This window comes from Semicossyphus pulcher, unplaced genomic scaffold (genome assembly GCF_022749685.1).
Source record: "Semicossyphus pulcher isolate SPU_LCO1_2020_fin unplaced genomic scaffold, fSemPul1.0.p SCAF_9, whole genome shotgun sequence".
Lineage (NCBI taxonomy): Eukaryota > Metazoa > Chordata > Actinopteri > Labriformes > Labridae > Semicossyphus > Semicossyphus pulcher.
Genome location: NW_027211770.1, coordinates 27235669 through 27262702, shown reverse-complemented (window position 1 = coordinate 27262702; position 27034 = coordinate 27235669). Strand labels below are relative to the sequence as shown.

The 27034-nt window shown below is 40.4% G+C and overlaps 2 protein-coding genes across 6 annotated transcripts in view; one reads left to right on the top strand and one right to left on the bottom strand.

Moving 5' to 3' along the window:
- The first annotated feature begins 1280 nt into the window (after positions 1 to 1280).
- dnase2 (deoxyribonuclease II, lysosomal) lies at positions 1281 to 10118 on the top strand. Its single transcript, XM_069655728.1, has 7 exons — positions 1281 to 1379; positions 2999 to 3096; positions 3208 to 3379; positions 4000 to 4102; positions 4849 to 5013; positions 7753 to 7971; positions 8179 to 10118. The coding sequence occupies exons 2-7, from the start codon at positions 2999 to 3001 to the stop codon at positions 8553 to 8555; spliced, it is 1134 nt and encodes a 377-aa protein (XP_069511829.1). The 5' UTR covers positions 1281 to 1379; the 3' UTR covers positions 8556 to 10118.
- A 56-nt stretch (positions 10119 to 10174) lies between these two features.
- The window catches only part of rgl2 (ral guanine nucleotide dissociation stimulator-like 2), a 33034-nt gene continuing 16174 nt past the window's right edge, over positions 10175 to 27034 (bottom strand). For 3 of the 5 annotated variants that reach the window (XM_069655723.1, XM_069655725.1, XM_069655726.1), the window contains 15 exons: positions 26689 to 26745; positions 24427 to 24623; positions 23589 to 23713; positions 23102 to 23317; positions 21873 to 21976; positions 21022 to 21106; positions 17204 to 17263; positions 16055 to 16141; positions 15911 to 15943; positions 15394 to 15515; positions 15217 to 15303; positions 13908 to 14001; positions 13569 to 13793; positions 13254 to 13368; positions 10175 to 12459 (listed from right to left, as the gene is read on the bottom strand). In XM_069655723.1, coding sequence (XP_069511824.1) covers positions 12278 to 12459; positions 13254 to 13368; positions 13569 to 13793; positions 13908 to 14001; positions 15217 to 15303; positions 15394 to 15515; positions 15911 to 15943; positions 16055 to 16141; positions 17204 to 17263; positions 21022 to 21106; positions 21873 to 21976; positions 23102 to 23317; positions 23589 to 23713; positions 24427 to 24623; positions 26689 to 26745 — 1789 coding nt within the window. In that variant the 3' untranslated portion in view covers positions 10175 to 12277. The remainder of the gene's footprint in view (positions 12460 to 13253; positions 13369 to 13568; positions 13794 to 13907; positions 14002 to 15216; positions 15304 to 15393; positions 15516 to 15910; positions 15944 to 16054; positions 16142 to 17203; positions 17264 to 21021; positions 21107 to 21872; positions 21977 to 23101; positions 23318 to 23588; positions 23714 to 24426; positions 24624 to 26688; positions 26746 to 27034) is intronic. The other 2 variants (XM_069655724.1, XM_069655727.1) reach the window with 1 other exon arrangement.

Here is a 27034-nt window from a genome sequence, read left to right as displayed (position 1 = left end):
GAGAGAACGCTGTGTCACTTCCTCAAACAATGCCTGAGTATGTGATGTTATTGTATAGCAACACTTGCTGCCAACTGCTGTTTGGAATCAACGTATAAAAAAGAAAAATATTTGAACTCATATAAAAGATCACAAAAACTGCCTGGAAAGATAATTTATTTCTTTTGAATTAAATAATCAATTAACTCATAACGTTTATATTTTAGATGTAAAGTCTAAGGTCAAAGGTCATGTCATAGCACCAAGTTTTTCATTACGCAGCAAATAATTTGTCACATGACCTGCTCTTCTTTGACTCTGCTCCAATCCATCAGCTGATACAGTGACAAATGAACATTTTAAGGGAAAAAAAGAGGAACAGAGAACGAGAATAAAGGCCTGACACAAAAAAACACTTTTAAAAAAACTATAGTTGTGAAACTGTCAAACAGGAAGAAACAATAGCAGGCAAACAAACCAGCCTCAAGTTCCACTTTTAAGATGTTATCGTATAATATGTTACAATATGTGTTTAAATTATGTTTCTTTAATGACAAGTGTGTTTATCTTAGATGGCCAATTTAGGGTTTCTTTTATTGTGGTGTTTTAGTATATTTATTGTTTAAAAGTGAAATTTCTTTTACAGTAAAGAGCAAAAACCTAAAAAAAAGCTAACTCAACAAACAAGTGATAAAGTGCATATTAAGTACATTTATTGCACTTGCTGTCTACAGTTTCAGATGCCATTCCACCAAGCTAAGGCTATATTAAAATTGTCAAACTGATATATTTTTTATTTTTAAATATTTGAAATTGATACAATATAGCCTACAGTTCAAATAAATCATATAATATATCTGCTGCATTTTTAAGAGGGGACATGTTAATAAATTGTTATTTTAAAGCACTACATCTGTTTAATGACAATTAATAATTATAGATTAATTCTTTATTTATCAATTCATTTTAAATTTCTCTTGGCTATGACCGCCTTTTCATAGTAACCCCGCCCATCAGGCGACGTCACCGACCACGAGACCAGAACATAGGACTTTCAGATAAGGATAAGACGAGAGCCAGGAAGTTTTGGAGGAATGAAAACTTAATTTTATGGTGGTCGCTGTTTTGTTTATTTTTTATAAGACAGGCATTTTAGCGTGTGATTTTCTGTGGTGTTTGCTGAGGCAATTTTCGTGTAAGAAGCTTGTGGTGTTAGCCGTTAGATATAGTCGAACGCTTGATGAAGTCACTGTCTTATCCTACTGTCGTAGTCCCAGACATAAACAAGGATGTAGTTGAAGATGAAACTTGTGAGGATTGGGAACTTCTGTATATCCATGCCGAGAACAAGAAAATAATCATTTCAGGACATAAATGAGGAGGAAGACGCTCAGCCAGAGGTGGGTAAAATAGTTAAATGACACTTTCAGTGACTTTCCTCTCCTTTCGTGGCTGAAATCGTTAGCATCAAGCTCAATAGCTGCGACTTGCGGCAGCATGCACTGTGATTGATCTTAGTTAGCAAAGTTTTACCGAAAGTTATGTTTAAGCTTTAGTTGCTAAAGTTTGTTGACGGATACCCTGTATGAGGTCTTCCTTCTGTTTTTTAGAACCTTTCTCGCTCTGTTTTGTTTCATTTATTTTTTAAGTAATGAAACAAAATGTGAATCCTGTAAACAGTGTTGATAATGAGAAGCGCAATTAACCTTCACAGCATGTTAATGCAGTTTTTCCCCCCTGTAGTTTTTAATTAATGTATCTGTTGGGACAGTGCTGGAAATGACAATATAACCTACATGCTCAAGTCTTAACTGTACATAAAGCTCCGGAGTGAGTAAAGAAATAATAATCTTGTCGCTGATGGTCTAGTTTGCTTTTGTAGGCCAAATAGAGTAATCAGAACTAATTTCAGTCTGTTTCATAACCAGCAACAAAAGAAATATACATATTTTCTGCTACTCTTGAGTAAGAGTAGGATTCAAATGCTGTCATCACTGGAAAGTTCTTTTGTAAGAGTTGTAACAACAATGTAAATATACTAAAGCACGTTGGAACTACTTTAATGTTGGAAGGACTGTAACTACACATTGTGTCACATGCAGCTACATTTTTAGAGAAGTGTAAATGTTCACTTCCAACTCGTATTCACAAAAAACCCTCCAGGTGTTAAATGAAGGAGGATATGTGTCATTGCTGTACGTAGGGCTGCACAATATGATAATATATATATTCAAAACAATATGAAAAATGTTTTTTTATATCGTCTCTATCGCAAAACCAGCAGCCGAACTGCTTTACAGCAATTTTTACGTCATTTTTACAACGCTTGACGTTCTAAGCCTTACACCTGGGAGTGAACCTGGAGCGAACCATAGAGGGAGGCGCTGTTTATTAACATGGAGAGGGCGGACACACAATGTGCTTGTGTTGTCAAGTATTCAATTCACTCAGGATTATCCAAAAATAGGCTTTACCATGTGGTTATTTCAAATAGACAAATTATTTGTTAAATTACCAGAAAATCTGCTGAATCGTGAAATATATTGTTATCGAGATATGAAAAGTCCTATATCGTGATATACTGTTTTGGTCATATTCACCAGCCCTACGTGTTTCTTTTGTCCATACAACTAATAAATTATAGCTGAGGTTTATTTGACACTTGAGCTGCAGGGAGGGAATTTGGTACTAAAATGATGAAATGTAAATTATCACCACTTATTTGTTTAGCTTAGACTGCATGAGCCTCATATTAGCTTCAGCTGCAGGGAATAGTGTATCATTACACAGAATGAGGAAAGTCGATTCTGCCCCCCTTACTTACATTCAAATTGATTTACCAATAATTACAGAGAGCAATAACGCTTTTAATATACACATGGGCATATCAATATTGTTTAACAAAAACTTGTTATGTAACCCTATCATTTAATTAAAGAAGATCCTAAATACTCTTGTAACCGAAAATATGGATATATTTACCTGTAATGATTGATATAAGTCTGTCTCTTGTTCTTAGATGTTTCTGTTCCTATCCCTGCTGATCTCCTGTGTGCCACTGGGGGGCAACACCTCACCAATCAGCTGCTACAACGACCAAGGAGATGCAGTCGATTGGTAATTCATTGATAGCAATCCTAGATAAAACTTTTATTCACCTTATGGTTCATTTGATAACACAAGTCATCACAATAAAGCAAACTAAAAATGTCTCATATTCTGTATTAGGTTTTATTTGTACAAGCTGCCCAAAGAGCATGGCAAAATATCTCCCCAACAAGGTGAGCTGTATTTACTGCTGGAAAAAGGGAGTGAAGGATGGACTAACGGGAAAGGGACAGTGAACGACACCGCTGGAGCTCTGGGCAGGACAGTTGGACAACTGTACTCGCAAGGAAAGGTGTGCTTCCTTACATCATGTGTTTTTTGGATATCCCTCTGAAATGCAAATGATACCTTGGAAAAAATGGTATTAGAGGCAGATCCTCACCTGATTTGCCTCTACAACAAAGTAATTATTGTCAAATTGACAGCATGCTTAAACTGTGACAAAGTCAACAGGTATGAAGTTGAAGTATTTAATTTCCTTGAACCCATTTTAATATTGTTTGTTTACTTATTTGAATCCTCATTAGTTTTTCCTACAGTTGTAAATCTTCCTGGGGTATTACTTTCTTTGCCATCACATTTCTCTCATTTCCAAAATATAACAAAACTATATTTTGCTCAGACAATACTAGATAACACTTGGACTTTTCTCCAGACATCAACAGATGTCATTTATTTTGGCCTGCTTCTGCTTTTTGACAGCAGTCTTAAGACTGAAACGTTAGATAAAATAAGCAACTACGAATGAGAACTGAAAGTTACTGCTGAAAGTTGATACAAAGTCAGTCTGTAAGTCTAAACAACTGTGGTCCTGTAGTAGTTTTAAGACAATGCATAACATTTACTGTATGCTTGTCTATGCTTCTCGTGTTTGGTTTGAGTACAAGTATAACAATTTTTTCCTCTTCACAGAACTCAGAGTTAGCGTACATCCTCTACAATGACCAGAGGCCTCCCCAGGACTTTGGTGACAGATGGGATGACAACAGTGGAAGCAGAGGGGGGCACACGAAAGGTGACCATCAGAGCATTCAAGCTCTAATACTTGAAAAGCCCAGATAGACTGCACGTGATTGACTTTATACTCAAACTCAGCAAACATGGACAAGCGTGTCAGACATCTGACCACAAGTTATGAATAATGTCAAAGCAAAAATGTCAAATTCTATATCAAAATGTTGTTGTTTGTTTACTGTATACAGTAGGTTCAAGCATTACATCTTGTAAGAAGTTTCGGAAATACATATATAATCCATAGTATGTACTTCAACAGAGAGCCATTCAACTTGTAGATTTTAAAACAACACAAGTCATGTAGAAGGCCAAAAAACTCCCCGAAAGTATCGAACATTTGTTGAAAATGTGAGAAAGACAACATGACTTAAGAAATATGCATCTGAAAGCGGCTAAAATTGATATTTTAATTTTACAATCTCTTTAATTACAATGTGATCACCTAACTCGGCAGCTTCCCTCAGCTTAAGCTGTTGTACGTAACTATACTGTTTTGGTTCATTCTCACCTCTGTCATTGTATCGTTACAGTCCCAGCAGGAAGATGTTTTAAAAACAAACTGCACCTCAACTGCTGAGCCCCAAACAGCAGATAGAAACAAAGTTAATGTTGGACTTAAGATGGCGCTCAATCAATCATATACAGAAATAAATGAGCATAGATGAGTATAATTTGTATGAGTCTAATCCTCTTGAGAGGAATCCTTGATTTTCTTTTGCTGACAATTTTGTCACATCTGCTCCTCAGGTGTGGTCCTGCTGGATAAAAATCAAGGCTTCTGGTTGGTCCACAGCACCCCTCACTTCCCCCCGGTACGACAGGAAGGACAGTTTTATTACCCCAGCAGTGGTGTGACCAACGGACAAAACTTCATCTGCGTTACCTACCCGCTCGAGCGCTTCCAGACCATCGGTAAGACTGGAGCTCTGCCATGTTGCGACACTGCACAGTTACAGATATAAGAATAAACATGTGATGTCTAAGTGGATGCTGGTATTAGATTGCAACTCCAGTATGATAGCTGTGAGCTTCATACTTTTTAACTTGCTTGTTATATTGTCACAAATGAATAATCCCTTATTGAGACGGCGTCCCCTCTTAAGACAAGGCTTTTTTATTAATATTTAATATCATTTTAGATAATCGTTTAATCTCCTGCCAATATAATGAAATCTCTTTGGTGAAAGGTCTATTAAGCCTGTAATGAGATATAATATATCCAAGTGTCTACCTTCTATTGATTGGTGCATTACTCGTCCTTAAAGAGCTGCTTAGTAAAAACAAATCTATCCCATGAGGGTGCTTAATGAGTGTTGGTTCTAAAGCTCAGTCATAAATCCTGAATATGCGTCTGCTATGGGGTCCTCTGTAAAAGTATTAAAAAAAACTACTGATATCTACCTTTGTTAGAAATAAGTCACACTATTTCTTTAAAAGCTGTAGAATCACAAGCTGTGCGGTCAGTGCAGGCTGTGAATGACTTCTTACAGGGTCTGCCTCTGGACATTATTGTATTGTCACCACCCACTATTTAATAATCCAGTCAGGTGTTGACAGAACAACAACAACAATCCCGATCCAAGATAATCAGTGTAAACAGGTGTCTTCACCGTGTCACTGCGGCGCCTGTGCGGTTCCCTGGCAGACCCAGCAGTTGGCACAGTTTCTATGGCAGTGCCTGGGGTAATGTAATTAGATTGAGGTATGTTACCATAGAGATATCAGCCCCTCACACTGCGGCATACATTTGCTCCATCAGATTTGTGTCTCTCCAGCTGGGATGCTCGGAGTGTGACAGTGTCCGGGCCGACATGAATGCGCAGAGAATAACATGTTTTTGTCAGACAACAGACGGTGATTAGAGGCCTTATCACGTTTTCATTTCAGAGCACCTTGCAGCATGAATTTGCACATTAATGAGTTGAGACTGAGATGTGACACAGAGTTCATAAATACTGTCTATTCAATATCTGACTATATGACTGTTAGCTCGCTCGTGTTTTAAAGAGCCTGATTTGATGAGCACAACTACTCTTAATTAATTCACTGAGTGAAACTATAAGCCGATCGATTAGTCAATTATAATGAACTAATAAACTTAATGGACCACAAATTTAATGGTTGAGCAGCCACAGTGTTTGTGCTAGATTAAAACAGCTTCACAAAATATATTTCAGTCAATCCAATGGGGGCCTTAAATATCTACCAAATTTCATGGTAAGCTTTCAAATAGTTGTCAAGTAATTTCACTCAAATGTGCAAATGTTAACTTCAGAGTGTGGCTAGAAGAAAAGTCAGAGGATCGCCAAAGTTATCCGATTTCTCCTTCTGGGCATCAGAGATGTCTGTACACAATTTCATGGCCAACAGTTAAAGATTGTTGAGATCAATCCATCAATTTTTATTTATAGGTCTAGACTGCACTCTTTAATATTATTTAGAGAGAGACCGAACATGAATCCACCACGAGCAGCACTTAGCAACATTCAGCACAGTGGCAGAAAAACGTGCTTTTAACAGGCGGAAACCTCGAGCAGAACCAGACGAATGTTGAACAGCCGTCTGCCTCGACTGGATGGGCCGAGAAGTGGGATAGAGGGAAATGCAGGATAGAGACAAAGAGAGCTACAACTACAAGCTCCGCCTACCCTCTCTGGCAGACCAACCACTGCTGGTTGATGGAAAACGCGTCACTAACTGGGCGCCGCTTGTGATTTTTTTCCGCTAATGTCGCCACAGACACCCAGTCTGTAATACTGCAAATGCAAAGACTTTCATCAGTGGGCCATAGGCTCAATCACCATTGTGTTTCCTCATTTGGCGATAGATAGAGACTTAACAGACATTTATTAAAATGAAAATCTTTGAGATTATTACTTTAACATTAACAATTTAAAAATAGTGACAATAAAAGTAACACTTATATTAATCGCTGCCTTTCAACGGAGCAAATAGGTTTCCCGCTTTTATGTTTTATTTTATTGCAATTAAAAATATATCAGGGATATATTTGGACTGAAATAGCTATTTCAAAATGTCACACTGAATTCTGACACTCATTTTTCATAATGAACTGACTATTTAAAGACCAAATGATCAATCAATTAAACTGATAAGTTAATCCTTAATGAAATGTTGTCAGGTGCAGCCTTAATGGAGCTCTTGGAAAGACAGTAAGCGGAAGAGCATGACGTGTTCAGGCATTAATTAAAGGTAATAAATTAAAGTGCAGTGTTACTCTGGAGTGACTTATATCAACACATTTTGTATTGTTTAATTTTTTTGAAAGATATCGACAGGTAAAGGAACAATTTTCACATTATTATACATTATAATGTTGTTGTTCATTTGCATTTTGTGAACATGTTGTGGTTTATCTCAATAACAACCAGGTGAGATGTAGATATAGGAAGGTTGAAAGACTAATTACACGTAACACAATTATTCCAATAAGAAAGCTGCATGGATTTTTCTCATTGTAGTTAAACAATACGTTTCTTCCACTGTACGTATCAAACTATCCCTCTGTCATCTGTTGCAACGCCAATGTCACCCAGACAGTGCTATCATTTACTGTGCTTATTGTATAAAGTGATTCTAGAGTGCCGTTAGCAGCGTTTGTCTTAAAACCTAATTTGTTTTGCACCACAGGAGAGCAGCTTCAGATCAATCAGCCTAATGTGTACGACTGCGACGTCCCCGAGTCCTTGGCGGCCCAGGTGCCGGCTCTGGCTGCTGTCTGTAAGAAAAAACACCTGCCTGATCACATCTCTGCACACATCAAACCTGTGGCCAATCGCAGCGTGACTCTGACCTCGAAGGACGGCACCGACTTCTTCAACTTTGCCAAAGGGGCTTCTTTTGACAATGGTACGACTTTGGGAGAATAAAGTAGCTCAAAGTTTGTTCTGGCCAGAGTTCATCTTGTTCATGTGCACCTTGAGTTTATTTGCAGGAATAACTTTAACTTTCTTCTTGAAATGCAAAATGAAATAATCTTCCTCCTCTTCATTTTTTCTTAAGGCAATACAATATTAAAAACATGTTCTCATCCATCCTCTCTCTCTGCCTAATCAGACCTCTACCACTCCTGGGTGGCACCGACCCTCCAGTCAGACCTCCTAGTCCAGTTCTGGATTCGCTCCACAGGAATCCTCCCCTCGGACTGCTCGCAGGGCTGGAAGGTCCTGGACATCAAGGTCATCAACCCGGGGCAGACGTTCACCTTCAAGGCCAGCCAGGACCACTCCAAGTGGGCTGTCAGCACCAAAGCAGCAGGGTCTGGGCCCGGAGGAGGAGGAGGCTGGGTGTGTGTGGGAGACATAAACCGGAACGAGGCGGAAGAGAAGCGTGGCGGCGGGACGGTGTGTCTGCATGACGCGGTGGTGTGGAAAGCTTACCGGATGGCAGCGCTGCAGTGTGAGGATTGTGGAGGAGGAGTGATCCAGTGTTGACGCCCTGCTGGAGCCAGGTGGGTCAACTAGGCTTAAGGAAAGAAGCATCATGGGTAATAAGGGTGAGATTTTATCTAAAGTGGGTTTTTAAGTGACATTTTTTTTAACGTAATTGGTACAATTTAAACATGTCTTTAAATGTCTGGTGAAATCTGATATAAATGACCCATATGTGGCACTTTAAATTCAGGCAATCTTTTATACTTGTACACTTTTGTGATTCATTTGAGAGAAAAAAGAGAAATATGGAAAAATCTGTAATGAAATAACTCAAACTGATGGTATATAACAGTGTGTTCCGGGCCTCATCACTCGAGCCCCTTTCCCACTGGTCAAAAAACCTGCTAACGAAAGGTTACAATCAGCATTCAGATCCGGGTCAACTCTGCTGTAGACCTGGGTAATTTTTGCCTCGGCTCCAATCTGCAATGAAGGGGACACAAAACCCGCGTTGACACGGTAATCTCCGCCCCCTTTCCAGTGCGATGCTGCTGCCCGTCTCCGTCCAAGCAGCGCTTGAATATCATTCCAAATTTATCCGCGCCGAGTTTGATAAATAGACTGAATGAGTAATAGATACAATAAAGTCCTAACCACCATAACATCTTCACTAGCCTCCATGCTGCTTATCAAAGCGTATAATGTAAGTTCTTTGTGCGTATCCTGTTTCTGGCACGTTTGTGACATCAGACGGAGACGCAGCAGAAAAGAGTATACTCCACTGGCAATGGGAAAAGAGGCAATCAGCATCTATTAGGGGTTCTTCCTTAAAAACCTGCGTTATGGCGCTAATTTTGGTGGGAAAGGGGTATCACTCTAAAACACTGATCAGAATTGTGTTTTTCATGGGCTTTGAGGCACCATTTTACATGCTCATTTACTAGTTTAGAATGATTATCGGCTGTTACCGAGGGTTGTTACATCCCCCTCTTCAAACTAAATGCATACAGAACAACGCTCGAGGAGTAGCAAGAGTCAAATCTGTCAGGGAGCAGAGGGCTTTATGGGGAAATATGGTTTTCATTCTGAAAAACACAGAATCCCCAAAGTACCACTTTTAATAAAAACATTTTGTCAAGTGTCTTTAAAACCACTGGGAACTAATTTAAGTGAAAGTGAAGAGACGATTGTGCAAGCTGTGCGAGTGCTGCCTCACTAACTCAGACTGTTACTGTTCAAATCAGCAAAAGCTGGTTTGTATTTGTTCTCAGGGAGCGTGTTCAGCTTTTAAAAATGTATGACAATGGATTTTATGGAATTTTAGATGAATGAACATAATGGGATATATTGCACTCTCAACACACATTACCGCATTACACAGAAAATGATAAAGTACAGACATTAATCATGTGTGAGGAACACTTTAGTACTGTGTTTTAGGAATGTTTGTGTCTATGCATTGAATGTGTTTCCAGACCTGTCAGTGTTTTTTTAATGATATAGTTGTATCACACGTCCACATACATGCTTTCATTCTGAGCTTGATTTTGCTTTAAAATAAAGACGCTGGCTATCTTGAATCTGAACGTAAAGGCTAAAACAGAAGTGTATTCTTGCCGCTTATGTTTATTATCCTTGCTGTGTTTACCTTATTTGTGAGAGAAATAGAAATGTCAGCATTTGACATATAGAGACAGCTTTAATTTATTTTTATGGGACACTCAGCAGCATAGAAAATATCTGTCCGTATTGAACGTGGAATATATCACAGCACATCAGTCAAAAAGAAATGAATTCATATAAAAGTACATTTATTGCCACAAAAATAGGACATCCTGTATGTAGTGCATAAATAGCTTTGATGTGAGACAACACAGCACTGGAGGTGACTGCATTTTCTCCATATATATACTGTATACATTCTAATGCAAACATGGGGAAAAGAGCATCCTGTGGAGAAAGGCACTAAAACAATCAGTAACATAGCACAACGTTAGCACATCTGAGGAATCCTCTCCCTGGCTGCACAGTGCTCCAGCCTCAGCCTGCAGGAGGCCTCACCAGCACCGAGCAGGTGCAACCAGAGGTCACAAGACTCCATCAAAGTCCAGACTATATTCAAAGAGGTTGTGTGTTTTACACTGAAGTTCACGTGTTAATTCATTGCATGGAATCAGAGCAGAGGCCTTGTAATGAAGCAGTGAAGATCTCGTAAAAATCTGCATAAATTAAGTTTGGCTTATGCTCTGTTGAAAGGTACAGACTTTAAAAACCTTAAACTTAATAATGTTGGTGTATTGTTATATTTTCCTCCCTGTCCTCTTCATGCTTTCCGTACTACAGTGATAAACTGGAGCAAAGCCACAACCTTTGAAAGCGCTGCAAGGTGTTTTTAAAGCTGCAACAATCCATATTTGGTCACAAGGGTCAGAAGAACTCGAGCTGTGCGGCAATTTCTCACCATATAAAGTTGTTACGGCTAATGTATTAGCGAACAGCTGCCTGCATACATATCCATCTGGAGTTGTGTTTTGTATATCTGATTAAGTAAGTGCATATTGCTCTCCTTTTAGGCGTAGTTTGGTCTGTAGCAACTTCTGAGAAAAACATACAAGCAAACTGTTTTTTATACCAGCTAGTCGCTAACTTTGTGTGTTTGCAGATGCTCGTGGGCAATAGGTATATAACGGTTTTATCTGAGTATTTTTGCTCAAAGCAGCCATTGCTGGTGGATAAAAGCTGTGAAAATGACCCATGAAGTAGATTTTAATACTCTGAAACCAAATCAAATGAGCTAAAGCCAGCCCAAAACTTCTGGAGCTGCAGGTTTGATCGTTTATTTTATGCTTTGCAGTGCACGCAGATCCTTTCAAGGTATGAATAGTAGTTTAATTATTTGTTAAAATAAAAAAAAATGATTAATGCAGCTTTAAGTTTGTGTTAAAATGAATGTCTTCTTGAGTGAAAGCTAAAATAAAAACTCACTTTCTGCAGGTGTAAAGTTGGAATCTTGCGTATTTGAAGCATTTTTCCTCATTGAATTAGTTACTGAACAGTTCAGACACATGGACATACAGCTCCTTGCCAGTGTAAACACAATGTTGACATCATTCACACATACAAAATATATAAATATATACAAAACATATATGTCTCATTAAACAAGATCCAGTGTTTTGCTACGGTGATGCGCTTGCACTGCATCTCTAGGTCTTCCTCATGTATGCTAGTGTTTACCTGAACCAGGTCTGACAGGCTCTGTATATTCAGATTTCCACAGTTCTTCAGCCTCCAGCGGCGTCTCAGGTGATCACAGAATCTTATCTTTACATTTGGAAGTGTCACTCACAACTTAGGCACGCAACAACAAGGAATTAAATAGATCTTATTCATTGAGCTGTATTGAAATAAATGCTTCAAGTGCTACCTGAATGAAACTCAAGCGCAAGCACCGAAAGTACGCTGTTACAGGTTTCCATATCTCCTCCTCTAGGTGTAAATTAGTAAAGCATACTTTTCAGAAAAGAGGCAAACTGTCACTGTTCTTCAGCAGCATACGGCTCCGGTGAACACAGCAGGGCAGCAGGAGGTCTGAAAGGTTGGACGAAACCTGCTATGGACTTGGTGTTTTGGTCGAGGAAGCTTTGCAGGAGCATGGAAGAAAGGCATATGCAGATTTGTGTTGTGCACGTCGAAGGCCACATCTACAGTTTGTGAGAGCTCGCCCTGCATTCATGTCAGGACTACAAGAAAAATAACGTTCAGTTGAGGAAAATCTCGTGTCAAAATAGAGTCCTGACCAGTCTCCTCCCCTTGGCCTTGATTCGAGGAAAAGTGGCGCTCGTCTCCGTGTTGATTGGCTGAGAGCCCAGAGGAGTGCTTCCACCTTTCTTTCTCAACAGGAAGTCAACACTGGATGATGTCATGGCGTAGAAGACGTTTCCTGTAGCAGGGATGACTAGCTCTGTGTCAAGATAACAAGAAACAGAATGAGAATTCAATAAAGCTGCTCCAAAGCTGCTGCACAGATAACATCAGTAGCCCTGAGCTACACCACAGGTGATGCTGTAAAGGCACCAATGATGAACTCCAACATCCCATGGTTATGACCTCTTTTTTCTCTCAACTGTCACCTTTTAATTAAGACCTAAAATGTCCCCAATATAAATGTGAAGGCCCTACTGCTTGTTTTGCCCTACCATTGCTTCCCAGTCTGTCTCCAGGGCTGCATACCTGTCGGCTGCATGTAAGGGCCTGTGTCCACTAACGCCGTTTGTTACGCTGGCAGCGCCTATTTTCTTTACAAAACCAATGCAGTTTAGCTTTTTCAGCGTCCTCAGCTTAAAAAAGCCTCCTGTTTTTTGTTGCTATGCTCTCAGTTGAAAATAGTTAAACTTTTGGAACATCCCCGCGCTTCTCCCTCACCGACCAATCAAAATGAAGAAGGGGTGGGAGGAGAAGCTAATCCTTTCGCTTTTTTGTGGGTACCATTTCCTGGTGTCAGGACATGATTCCTTTACATTGTTTTTATGTTTTCTTTGTAAAACTTCATTGAATAAAAGCAAATATTGAGAATACAGAGCAATTTAAAACGGACTTAACGGTCACTACCAAGGGAAGCGGAAAGTGCTGCCAGACGACCCCGGAATGATAAAACTGGTTCATAAATACAAAGCACATTTCCAATAGTTGTTATCATCTGTGTTGTGGGCAGCATGGATTCATTTTTCATCTGCTGTACTTGAAACACGTCTGTACCTTTTCCCTCCGGCAGAAGTTGTATCAGCTCATATCTGGATGTCTGTTTGGGGTCCTGATTGTGCTTTTCTAAGGCAGAGCTGATCACAGTGGGGGTCTTGTCATTGCTCGTAACCTGAGGGGAGAGACGAGAATAACAATGACACTTGGACAGCTTGATTTGCACTAATGATATCCTGGGTACATTGTACCCCGAGGATCTGATTCTGATGACTATCATTACAGGATCTTAGCAGATAAGAGGAAAGGCTGTAAGTGCAGAGAGTTATCTTTATTCTCAGTGCTGCCGTAAACTGAAATAGTTTGAGTTCGTACCAGTATGCTGCGGTACAGGTTTCCATCATGCAGGTCCATCCGGATCCTGATGATGCGCATGTCAGGGGCCGACCCCTGGACGTTATTTGGGGGGTTGTTGCCGCAGGAGGCCGATCGGCGGTGTGATTTTGTGGGAGTGGATGGTGTCAACGTGGCAGGGGTGGACTCATTGGTCGAAGGAGACGTGTCAACATCCAGACAGGACACAGACGGAGATCTCATGTGCTGCAGCAGGAGTAACAGAAGATTAAGACAAAAGCAAAAACAAGAGTTGTGCATACATTGTCATGAAACAAACTGATAAAATGCAAAGTTAGTCTAAAAGTATTAATATACTACCTTTGTGAGTTTTGACAGCAGATTATTGACAGGGGAGGGGAAGTCAAAGAGGCTGTCACTGTCACCAGGCAGGCTGGTCCGGGAGGTACTCAGGCTGTCAACACATCACACATACTCAAGTTAGAGATTTTTTCATTTTATATGTGATTCATCTCTAGAGTAGGGATGGGTCCTGAATTTTGAATATTCGAATAGTCATTTATTTATAAAAAAATCAAGTTCGAAAGAGTTCAATTCAATATTATCTCATCTGAAAAATATATTTTTTCCATTATTGCCGTCAGCCTGGTTGTTTTTGCGGTACAACCGCCAGACGGTGGCTGTACCACATCTGAAAGCTGTTTGCTAACCGCCATTAAATAACAAAAGAAGAAGAAAGCCAGGTGCCAGTAAAACGTGCTTTGCGCTCTGAGATTCCGAACCGGTGAAAAATGCAGAGACTTCTGCAGCCGTCTGTGTTGAACCCCTTCGAAAAGTTTGAAGGATTTGATTAATTAATTAATTACATTAATAAATAAACAAACCAAAAAGTCTTCGAGTAAAAGTCGAATAGTTCCCACTGAATATCGAACAGTATTTTTGCTTGAAAAGCCCATCCCTGCCCTAGAGCTATATATCTTTAAGTTTTGTGCAATTAATCGCCTCCTCAAATCCCAAAAAAATCCTTTTCATAATGTTGTGAAAACACAGGAAGGCTGTTTGAAAAGCAACAAATGTTTTGCTAACCTATGAATTCGTCTTCATAAATGACGTTATTAGTACTTTTCTTTTATAGACAAGTGGTTTATAGCTATTCACGCCGTCTGTTATTCACTTTGCTGCTGTGGTATTACAGTTCAATAAAATACTGTGAGAGACAAACAGCTTCATCATCATAAGGTGAAAACTTTGGCTGCAAGAGCGACCTTTAGAGCTGCTGGTTACCGCTAAAACAACTGGTCATAATTAAAGCAACCGAGCTGAAATATGCTGACTTTTTCTGTAGTACAGTCAGGAACCGAACCTCTTAAACTTCAAGTGCCGTCAATTTAATTTATATATAGGACGAAATCACAAATTTGTTTCGACTCTTCCCTTCTGGTAAATGTCTGTCACTCTCCACGCATCAGACTTCAGAAAGCTCCGTTAGAGCCAGAAGATATAATACAGATATTTTCACAGTCTGAGTTGTACTCCTTGTGACAATTAAACTTAATTTCACATATAAAATCGAGTGGCCCCAACAACCTCGACTACCAACCTAAATCCTAATGTACCTATTCTAAACTACACTATTATAGTCATCTCTCTGCATGTGTACATAACTCACTCTGGGCACTGTGTGATGATGACTGTTGGAGTAAGGCCACGGGGGCTCGGTTCACTTGGCGCTTCAATTTCACTCGACAGTCTGTAGCTGAAAAAGACAGAAAATGATTGAACACATTTATTAACCATTAAATACAAATAATTTAAATCTGTTTTTTTTTTTACTATAGATATTTACCTCTCCTCCTCTGTTAGCGTGGGCACACTCTGATACCACTGCGTGAAGGCCTCGTCAGCGGTGAAAACACAGTTTTTGCAAGAAGACTGCAGGAGCCGGATTTGAGCTAAAACCTCAAATTCCTGTTAACAAAGAGCCGTATCACCGCACAGTTTCATAACGTAGAAAAGCTCCCATGCTGACTGATCTAGTAATACTCTTCTTTCATTCCCCTCATCTTGCTCCTCGCTGCGCCCTACAATTAATCATTTCCTCCCTCAGATATTACGTTACCTCTGCTCGCTCTAATACGCTCTTATCTCGAAAATTACCCCACATATCTCTTTTGTTTTTGTAGCTCTCATTTTGCGCAGGTCTTCTCTTTAACAGGATCATTTTAGGGTCAGGGTTGCTACATTTTTAACTCTTGGTACACACTTGTTATATCAGTGCTAAAAGCATCCTCTGCAGCTCATGTTAAAACTAAATGCAGCCAATTAAACAGAGAATGTATGTATGAATGTATGGCAACACTCACCCGTCTCCTCTTGTCAAAGTTGATGTAGCCGTTCTGCAAAGCGAGAGACAGGATGTGTTACGTCAGTTTGATAATTGTAAAATACTGAGCAGCTCTCAGGGGTTGTGACCAGCTTTCCCCTTGATAGACATGAGAGGAACTTACATCCAGCCTGTCTTTGACCGCCGTGTCCAGCATGGTGAGGTCTGTGAGGAAGATACCCAGGTAGGGCACAGTGCCCTGGGCGGTGGACTGTGTCAGGAAAAGAAAAAAGAGAGTGTTTCATCCGCTCCCCAGAGGTTTCTTTTCACATCGTAAAAAGGGCCCACACAGAGAGGGATTTCAGAGCAGCCGCCCGCAGCTATTTTTCAAACGATGGCTCAGGATTCAGCACATCACACGCACACACACCACACACACACCGCACACCACAGTCCTCTGTTCCACTTCTCTGCTGCATGCCAGTCGAGCCCCCTTACAACCCAGCATCAAACCACTGAAACACCCCCTGCTTCGCAAAGTGACTCCACTATCAATGTGTGAATGTAGCATTTTGTCGGAAATTTTCAAGTGCTTTTAGTTTGAAATCCATTATTAAACTCTCAGCAAAACCATAGAGCTTTTATTAATTGAAATAGTGCTTTTGACAAAAACAATCTCGATCCTACTTGCATGTTTTGGACTTCCTGCACTTATCTTTAATATATCTTTAACACAGAGCATGCACTGTGTATACTACAACGTTCATAATGCAGGATTTAGGATTAACAATATGGATTTATAAGCCCTACAAATAAACCCCTGTGCAAGTTTAACCACAGATCTCTTTTCAAACGATATATTACCACGTTTCGTCCCCTAACTTTTACAATACTAATGACACTTTTGCAGGCTCTTACATCATTCCTACACTTGCCAAGGTCTCCCATTAAGGCCTGCAGGGGTGTACAACCCTTCAGGCTAAAATGATTGGTATGCATGCCAGACTTTGGCTGTTAAGTTAGTGAAATTTGTTCTATTTGATCTGCTCGGAGATCTAAGGTTTTGCCTCAGCGACAAACGATGAAGTCATTTGTAAGTTGCTCCTCTGTGACTTAACCGTTTTGAAATATCTCGGTGACCTCAAATGATTCGACACACTTTTGAGAATAAATTTCAAATGGTAAAGTTATACTACTTTGCAGGATTTACAACAACAAGTCTGTGGTTTTCAGAGAAAGTTAATTGACCCGAACCTAAATAATCAAGCAAGTGAACTTCCATAAACAAGTCTGCCCCCTAAAAGCTAAACCTCTCTATCTCCCCTTTACTTACCCTATTAATATGTTTGTGGTTGAGCCTGTTATCAAGGTTGGCGAACTTTGACGTGCCCTCCTGCAAGACAAAAGCGTGGACATTTTGAGGTTTAACATTTATTTGTAACCTTTGAAACAAATGCGTTTTGCATTCAGAAACTGTTCTGGACCTTCAATCATATCACATGATCCACAGATATGTTGTGCAAGGTTTGTGGAGCTTCTTCAAATACCGCTTTTATGTCAACATAGACTGCACTTCCTGCTCCCTGCATTATGCAAAGTGATCAAAATATCCTACACAGCTACTAGATGGACCTTCTGTTGGTTGGTCAGGCCAATTGTAGCAGGCCAATGAAAGGCCTGTATTGTATGCTAAATAAGACAAATGCTAGCATACAGTGTATTTTCTAGCACAAATATACTGTATATGATTTTAAAGCTGCAGAAACAGATTCTTAAGGCCACTTGGGGGCAGTGGAAACAATCTGTAAGCAGACCACCAAAGGTTATCCCCTTTCCAGTTCATATGGCTAACGTGTTAGCAATTGGCATCTTATAACACATCTGGTAGTTATAGAGGAACATTACTATTCATTAGCATTTGTGTTTCTGGCTACCTGGTGAATGAAGGTTCACTCAAATTCATCTCTAGTTTCCATCAACTGCAGCAGAAAACATCTGGAACCATGTTCACAAGCTAGGTGCTAACTTCGTCCGTCATTTGTTGCTTGACACAGAGCAGACTTATCATCTCTTCTTCTCTTATAACAGCCGCCTGGTGCCTGGCGCCAGTGAGGGTGGTGAGAGATAACCAAGACAGTAAAGTTCTGGACCATAAAACCAAAACAATGAGCTGAAGGACGCTAAATAGTTTGTTTGATTACCTCACTTTCAATTTCCTCATGAAAACATGACAAGTAGCATGTTTAGCTTAAGCTAATTTGCAATCTAGATGGGCTCTAAATGTATAGAAATAAATATTCAGGGTGATAAATATATAGATATGATTATTAATTATTTTGTATGCATCTTTATGACATTAATGTACCTTTAAACACAAACAAAGCACTGCTCAGTCAAGAGATCCAACCAAGCCAAAAAGACAGCCTGTTATAATTATGCTTTATAATAAAGTGTTACACTTTTAAATTCTTCAATAACAGTGAATAATTTATTTTTCAAAAACTTTTCGTGAGTCTTTTATTAGTGTGAATCATTCATCTTACAATCTGTCTGCTAGTCGTAGGCATTTTTAGACAAGCTGAGAGATGAAGGTAAGCCAGTAACTGTGCTGCGAGAAATCAAAGGGCAACAGAAGGCGAGGGTGTTTTTCTGGAATCAAAGCTCGGAGTGAGGCTTTCAAAATGAAAGCAAATGTTTGGATGAATTCCTTTGGGGGTATCATGGGTAAAATCACAAGCTAATGCAAAGGTATTGATGTCTGCACTGCGCCATAACAGCGAATCAAAACACAGCTAATCCTGCCAACTTCCCCAGCTCTTTGACACAAACTAAATATAATGTATGTCATAGATTGGAGTCTCACACTGAAGCAAAAGTGTTGACAGAATAAGGGCAGTTGTGCTCAACCAGATTAGACCGGTTTCTGCTCTTTAAAAGCAGTCATAAATCTCTACCACTAAACGCTGTTTGCAGCTGAGGAGGATGAGGCTCGACTGCAGCCTGTGCAGATAGGATTTAACAAATGTGGTCCAGTAGTGGCACTTGACAGATGCATTAATAAATGTCTAGTGCTGCTGTTCAAATTGTGGGACACTCATCCCCGGGATGTGGGATATCAGTCAAAGAGCAGAGGAGTCATGTGATTTTTCAGAGCTGCAGTTAGAGGCTTAACAGACGTTGCTGCACTGTGTGTTTGCTGTCAACATGTAGTGTGTTGTTTATAGCCACGATAGCTGCGTGGCTCGAGGGATACAAAAGCAGGCTCACCCAGACTTAAATAGGAAACAGTAATGGTGTAAAAGTATAAAGACTTTTATGGTTCCCAGAGGATGTATCCCAATGATTTGTTGATAGCCACACTTACACAAAAATGAGGTTAAAATTTGTGGTTTTGAGTTGAATGTCTTGATTGGATGAATTGCCATGAAGTGTGCTACAGACATATTTCCCATTGGATGAAATGTAAAAACATTGATTATCTGTGGACTTATTATCTAGTGCCATCATGAAATCAACCTCAGCTGTAAGTTGTATTTAAAGACAATCTATGGTTGGAAACATCCGCGTTTTAGTATCAACATGTTAGCATGCTGACATTAGCCTATAACAGCGTCATAGAGCTGCTACTGTGGCTGTATATTTGAAGTCTTATGTACACTATCCTGCTTCATTTTTATGAAGTACAGTCAAGGATATTAAAGTGCTAATCTTAAAGATCTCAGTTTGTTCTCTTTAGCGGCACCTATGGTGATGAACAGCAATTGCTGGAGCACACTTCCCAGATATCCAGACAGTGCTGCATGTATGACGTCCACGGTTGGCTCCGGTTGTAACTCTTGATTTTCCTCGCTGACGGTCGCTTTCCTTTTCAGACTGTTTGCTTCATCTGAGCGTCGAGTTTGTTTCTTTTTCTTTGGATTTTCACTTATTGTTGAAGTTGTATCTGTAGTCATCCATCTTTTCTTTGTTTGTTCAGCCATAGTAGATTACTGTTTACTCGCAACACTTGCAGAAATTGCAAAAGCAGCTGCTTAGCTCCGCCTACTCTCTCTGGCAGACCAACCACTGCTGGCTGATGGAAAACGTGTCACTAACTGGGCGCCGCTTGTAAATTTTTTCCGCGAAAGTCGCCACAGACACTCAGCTCGTCACTCTGCGAATACAAAGGTTTTCATCAGTGGGCCATAGGCTCAATCACTATTGTGTTACCTCATTCGGCGATAGATAGAGACTTAACAGACATTTATTTACATGAAAATCTTCGAGATAATTACTTTAATATACAATCCATGGTTTTAAACATCCGTGTTTTAGCATCGTCATTGTGAACTTGTCAGCATGCTGACATTTGCAAAGCCTATAACAGCGTCATAGAGCTGCTACTGTGACAATGTCCTGCTCCAGTCTCATAAAGTTTGCACAGTCAAGGAGTATTTGTCTGTTCTCTGCACAGATTAGCTTTAGTGTTAATCTGTCATTTCCCAAATCAGGTCCAAAACTGTGACATTATAAATTAAGAGTAATAGTCGACCTAATCAAGTCTAAAACAAAGACCTTTAGTGTCGTACTCTCTGTTGCATATTCATGTTTTACTCTAAGTGTTTGTAGTGACAGGGTGAAAATAAAAGACGTCTTTGAAGATTTTTTTAGCCGGGCAATAAAAAGACGAGCGGTAAAAGCAGCCAAGCACATCACAGATCAGAGTAAAAATAGGACTGAAACAAACTCAATGCATCTGAAGAGTTGTTGAAAAATGACTCCACAACCAACACTTCACTCGACACTGCAGCCCTGCGTGAGACATCAAACTGGCAGCTTTCCAGCACAAGAAACTGCTGCTCCAGCCTTTAAGTAACCTGTTCATTTTATCACTGACAAACACGCAAGTTGTCAGATACTTAGATACCTGATAGATCTCGTTAACTTAAAAAGAAAAACAAACCAGTTCGATGCCGCTGACCTAAGTAGAAACCAGCCTCTGCGTGCCGTAAATACAAGATCAGATTTCTCACTGAACCTGCTCTGTTTAAATTGTGTAAAGTAAATATTGTCGTCATTCTGAGCCCTGTTTCCTGTTTTCGACCCTGACTATTCTAAAAACATACAGTACAGTACATTCCCATTGTGCATTTTGTCTTGACACACACTCACCTCCTTCAGGAGCTCTCTGCTTTGTGAGTAGTTGTCTTTTTCTGAGAATATCTCCGACAGCTCCTCGTATCTCCTTATCACCTCCCTGTAAAGTGTCCAAAACAGCGAGTTAGTTTACAGTTAATGATCATTTATATTTGAGAATTATTTAGCTAAAAATTATTATAAATTGTGTAATAAATGTTACATAAAGGTTCTGTAAGTAATGATTAATATACTGATTCAGAGACGATGTTGTGACTGAGAAGTTGTCCACTTTTTGTGGACTGCTGATGCAGCATTTTTGTTAAGGGGAATCTTTTTTTCTTCTGCTTGTTTTTGTGGTCTACTTCAGATTTATTTACAAGGTTGCTAAGAGCTTGATAAATACAGTCTCTAGCGAGTGACAGCAATTTCCTGTACCACAGTTTGTCCTCCTGGTCCAAACCACTCATTACTTTATTTACAGTTAATATAATACTTTATTTAGGGGAGGGTGATTAAAACATATGACCCATTAAAATTATAATTTTTATTACAATTAATTATTTTACTTTGACACTAAAACATCATTGTTTCTTTCAGCTTATAGCAAACCTAATATTTGCTGGAGACCTGAGTTGCAGCTGCAATTCCTCTATCACCAGCAGAGGGTCACACAGGTCCTCAATAACTCTCATACTCTGTAACCACAGAGCTGCACAGCCCAATGCACTTTGCAAAGCACTAGTTTTGCACACCACGTATCTTACTTTACTTTATGATGGAAGGCAATCAGAAAGGACAGCAAAATAGAAATGTTCAGTGCAAAAGGTAATACAGCATTAAAGGCCTGATTCTTTTAACCTAGTTCCTTTTATTGGGCTGCAGACCTGTCAGTCTCCTGCCACGTCCTCCTCAGCCTGTGGATGGGGTTACTCTGCAGCGCCGACACGATGGCGTACAGCGAGGAGAAGTTCTTCCTGGCTCGGCACTCCTGTTGGAAGCACACATGCAGATGAATGCAGACATTTGTATGCACGCACACACTCGCACTGTAACTGAGAACACCTGTGGGTGAGGGTCTGGCTGGTGCTCAGTTACAGTGCCGGTCTGAAGCGCTGAATAATGTATACTGCTAAAGAGGTTTGTCCCAAAAGAAACCAGGGAAGAGCTCAGGACGCCACTTTGGCAGGAAACTGGTGATGCCTCACTTTGCCAAAGAGGATTTAGTGTCGGTATAGTGTGTGTGTGTGTGTGTGTGTGTGTGTGTGTGTGTGTGATGATAACTGCAGCTTCATGCAGGAATACTGGAGAGGAGCTGTGTTTCATTCACAGATAAAGAGACTTGGCAAGGAACAGCTCATGTGACCAAAACAACCCGGGACAGGATGTTTGTGTTTATGTTTGTGTGTGATTGAGCAGATCCTGAAGATGCTGTGAGGTCGTCAATATTTAAAAACAAACTTGTGTTGTGCATAATTACCATAACAGTGTTACAGAGCTCAGTTGATCCACATTTCTCTTGGATAATGCTGCAGTTTTTAAGCAGATTTAAAGCTTCACTGTGTGCCTTGAGGTCGTACATCACAGTTTGACTCATCACAGGAATGACTAAATTTCTTCTCTATTTACTAAAGGTTTACTGGCACTGACGGTGTACTTTCCACACAAAAATATGCAGATTTTTAACACTCTCTCCTTTTTTTCTGATAAAGTCGTTGACCAACAAGTGCACTCAAATAGAGAGAGCACTATTAGATTACATGCTGCTGTTCTGTCCCCAAAACAACCATGAATCAAGGCTGTGTTTGTGTGTTTGCTCCCTGCTACAGATTAAAGTGAAATTACTAGAACAGTCACAGCAGAAACCAGGCACACTGTGAATTTGTGATGGTATGTGCACAGTCAGAGCTGAGAATAGGATTATGGTTAGGGGATTAATGGGAGTTTATTGTTGGAAAAGGCACAGTTGAGGGTATTGGAAGGCTCGAAACCCCAAGTGACATACTGTTATGAATTTCCCTTCGAGATGTACTCCCATTATTCCAGTTCTAGCTTATATAAGTGGCTTAAAATTGTTCGTTTTAATAGCTTTGACCTTTGATTTCAGCATACTGACCTCTGCAACGCCAATCCATTTCTCCAGCAGTCGGGCTCTCTGCTGGCTGCGCAGCTTCGTGGGCCAAAGGCAGGAGGCTAAAACTGCATTAGCCAGCTTGTTGAACTGACGTACGGTGGCCCGGACAGACCAACAAACGCCCTCCCTCCCTTTCTTATCCCTCTGAGACCACAGTGAGCCGAGGCAGTGGTACGGGACCAGACGGACAAACAGCTCCTAATGAACGACAGGATATAGATAAATAACAGCTTGTTACGTTAATGAAACACAAGATTTTTCTGTTTTGTTCCAGCTCATACATAAATATTTCTTAAATTGCAGTAAGTGAAAACAGAATGGAAACAAAAGGAAAGCCAATATGATGGACAGCAGACTGTTGCTTAATGTAACAACGAGGGAAACGGCACCGGCAATCTTTTCAATTTCTGCACCATTATTTAATATTTCGGCAAAACAAAAACATGTTCAGGCTTAAACAAAAACTCACTGTCTCTATTTTGGTGAGCTGCTCGGCGATGAGCGCTGCAGGGAAGCCCAGGATGCTGGTGGGTTCAAACCTGGAGGCGTTAGGAGGAGAGCTGGTGAAACCGGTCTGATCTGCAAAGAGAGAGGCTGTACCATAAAACTGGGTTATAAACAGAAGACACACCTTTGTTTGTAGGTGCCATATATCTTTTTACACCGTCATTTGCAGAAATTAGTTGTTCTTAAACCTGCTGATGTGATCCACTGTGTGCAGTGTAAAAATGAAGCTCCAGAAAACAGTGTTTTCTCAAGATAAAAGCTTAGCTATTTTGTTATCTTTGAAAAAACAAGGAAATTGGATCTCATTTTAATGAGATAATAACTGAATCTTTTGTCTTGAGATAGCAATATATTTCACTCATGACCTGGAGATTTTAGGATACGAGAAAACAAGATTAAGAGTCAATGCTCGTGGATCTGGAGCTGCACTAAGACAGCTGTGTTTTAAGCTAAATGCTAATGCTAAGACCTCAAAAAGCTAACAATGACAGTGTCAACATGCTCAAATGTAATGCCTATCATGTTCACTATTTTTAGCATGTTAGCATGCTAACATTTACTTAAATAGCACCAAATACACAGCATGCTTGAGGCTGAAGGGAATGTCATTAGTTCTGTAGGTATTAAGTCATAAATCAACCTTCTAGCCGCTCCTTAGTTCAAAAGGACACCGGAAAAAACTGGACTGAAAAATATACTTCTAAAGCAGTTTGTTTTAAATATTTCCTCGAATGCAAACCTAGCCATCCTACTAAAAACCTAGTCAACCCTGTGATGTAAACCCCGGTTAAAATACGAACCTCTACGGGCGTCAGGGAGCAGGGCTCTCTCGCTGAGCTCCTCGGCTATCCTCAGGAGGCGAGCACGGAGGTCGGCTGCAGACGAGGAGTACTGGGGGAAGAGGGGAGCCAGGCGCAGCAGGCGAGAGGGCTCCCCCAAACACTTGAAGTCTTCAGGATACTCAGAGAGCCACGTGCTGAACACTGTACACACCGCTCTGCAGAAATGAGGGGACAAATGTTACAGGAAGAAGTAATTCTACCTCTCCTCCACGATGTTCACACTGATTGAGCATTTCCAGGGCTTTATCGAGGTTGTTACTCCGAACTCTAAAACCTTATAATCTTTTGTCTTTTAGCCGTGACCTCAAGACATTTGTGTCGGAGCAAAATTGGAACCTGCATCGGTTTCTGTTTTAAACCCTGAGCAGTTGCAGAAGCAGATAAACAAGCCGTTGCAGATTGGAATTGATTGAATATATTGATATTTTCTGACAAATCTTAAAAGTTCCCAAGAAACCACGTTCTCAAGGGGTTTAGCCAGGAAAAGGAGCTTAGAGATGAGTCTATCATTTCTTGGAAGCAACGGATCAAGATTGTTTTCTGTTAACAGAGGTTGAATGTTCGCCTGTTTGCAATGAAAAGCTTTCCATTACAGCAGGTAAGTCGCACCAACAGTAGCAAGGACCTCTTTTGGGAAATGCAGAGTGCAGGTTTCAAATGATAGAAGTGATGATAATAATGATAATATCTCTTAATTACTGATTAAACAGGGATGACATTGGAGGGAACCATTTAATTGGTTACATTGGTACTTGTCTAAATACCAATTATACACATTATGAAAAACAAGATTGACAGCTTCACATTCACACCCTTAATCCTCATTATGAATCATTATAAATCACAAGTATCATGTCTTCAGGTGTGATATAAAAGAAGCAGCCTGTACAGAGAGTGCTTCAGAGCACTGTAGTTTCTTTCAGCTTGTTTAGGTTGTCTCACCGCTCTGACTGTTTTCAGCAGTAGGCAGCTGCTTTTGCATTGTACCCTACCTGCCCAGCACCAAATTGACAAAGTTAGCAGCTAACTTTAGCTATAGTGGGGCATTTAGCAGCTAAAAAGCCAGTTTAACCAAAAACAAGAGTGAAGACTGCACAGGCTAAAGGTCTTTTCAGACGTGGGGGGCGACACTCCGCCTGCGTACCCGCTAGGATCGCGGAGTCTCACTGCGCTCCTCACGTGAATAGACAGGCAGACGAACGCTCCACGAGTAAACTCCAGGCGCTCTAACTGTGGTAACCATGGAAACGGCTTCTGCGCACTACTGCCCTAGTCTTTAACGCCAGCCACAGACTGTTATTGTTGATAGCTAAAGCTAGCTAGCGTAACATATAGCCTGGCTTAAGTTAAAACGACGATGCATTACTTGATATCCGGTCTTGCACCCTCCTGTTAATGTCCCGGTAACTATTTAAAAAGTGGTTATATATCTTCGGGAACACACAAACAGGAAGCATCAGTCTCTCATCCATTGTGTTTGTGGCTACTACTGCGCGAGGCGTGGGACAACGTTCAAGAACGGTCAACTCTGGCAATGGGCAGGCGTGTGCGTGAGAAGAGCACGAGCGCGACAATTTCACACGGTCACACCCGCTTGTCGCTGTCAGATTGCTCGCGCCTCCCTTCCTGCCCACTCATTGAAAATGAATGACTAAGCGCGTCAATCGCCCCCCGTTTGAAAAGACCTTTAGCTGTCACAACAATTAAGTAGTAATTAGGGTTTATTTCGTAACCCTCTTTATTGTATTTAGGGGTGACTGTGGCTCAGAGTCGGTTGTCTCTCAATTGGAAGGTTTGCGGTTTGATCCCTGACTGCTACAGTCTACATGTCGAAGTCACCTTGGGCATAGCCATCGGTGTGTGCATGTGATTAGTACTTATTGACAGTTGGGCACTTTACGTGTTTGAATGTGTGAGTGAAAGGGTGAATGTGACATTTAGTGTAAAAGCGCTTTGAGTGGACGCTGTATAAGTGCAGTCCATTTACTTCATCTCAAAAATCTAGTAAATTACGCCAGATAGCTCACTGAGAAGGTTTGCATTTCCTGTTGGTGTCTTTGGTTCTGGTGTCTTCTGCTGGTCTATGCTTGTGTAATGGTCTCGTTTTAAAAGATGTAGTTATATGGCACACAGCGACACTTATATCAGAGTAACAGAGACAAACAGCATGCCTCTCTAAAAGTTGCACAGAGATGTTTCATGACATTTTCAAACACTCACTTGTTGAAAGATTGTCTCGTCTGGCTCCTCTCACTTTCCCCGGGCGGGTTCTCCAATCTGTGAACAAAAAGAAGAAGTTAGCGGAGCAGAAGAAAACGACACACTCAAATCATTCAGCTCAAGTATGTATATCTGCTGTGTCCTAAATAATACTTGTGCTTTGTGATAAATATAGCTTGTTTTTCTCCATGTGCTTTTTAACAAAGGTGTTTCAAATATAAACTCACCCTCCTGAGGAACTTTCCAAACAGGTGCTTCATAAAAATGCCTCCATAATTAAAAAAGACTTTATAACAGAACCAGGAGACTTCACAGGCAGGTTGTGTTTAAAGAAACACTGCAGAGC

Bases quoted from the DNA above. Each gene is read 5' to 3' on its own strand.
- dnase2 (XM_069655728.1), top strand. From the start codon at position 2,999: ATGTTTCTGTTCCTATCCCTGCTGATCTCCTGTGTGCCACTGGGGGGC. The intron at 3,097-3,207 runs GTAATTCATTGA...ATTCTGTATTAG, and splicing joins CAAGGAGATGCAGTCGATTG to GTTTTATTTGTACAAGCTGC. The intron at 4,103-4,848 runs GTGACCATCAGA...TCTGCTCCTCAG, and splicing joins CAGAGGGGGGCACACGAAAG to GTGTGGTCCTGCTGGATAAA.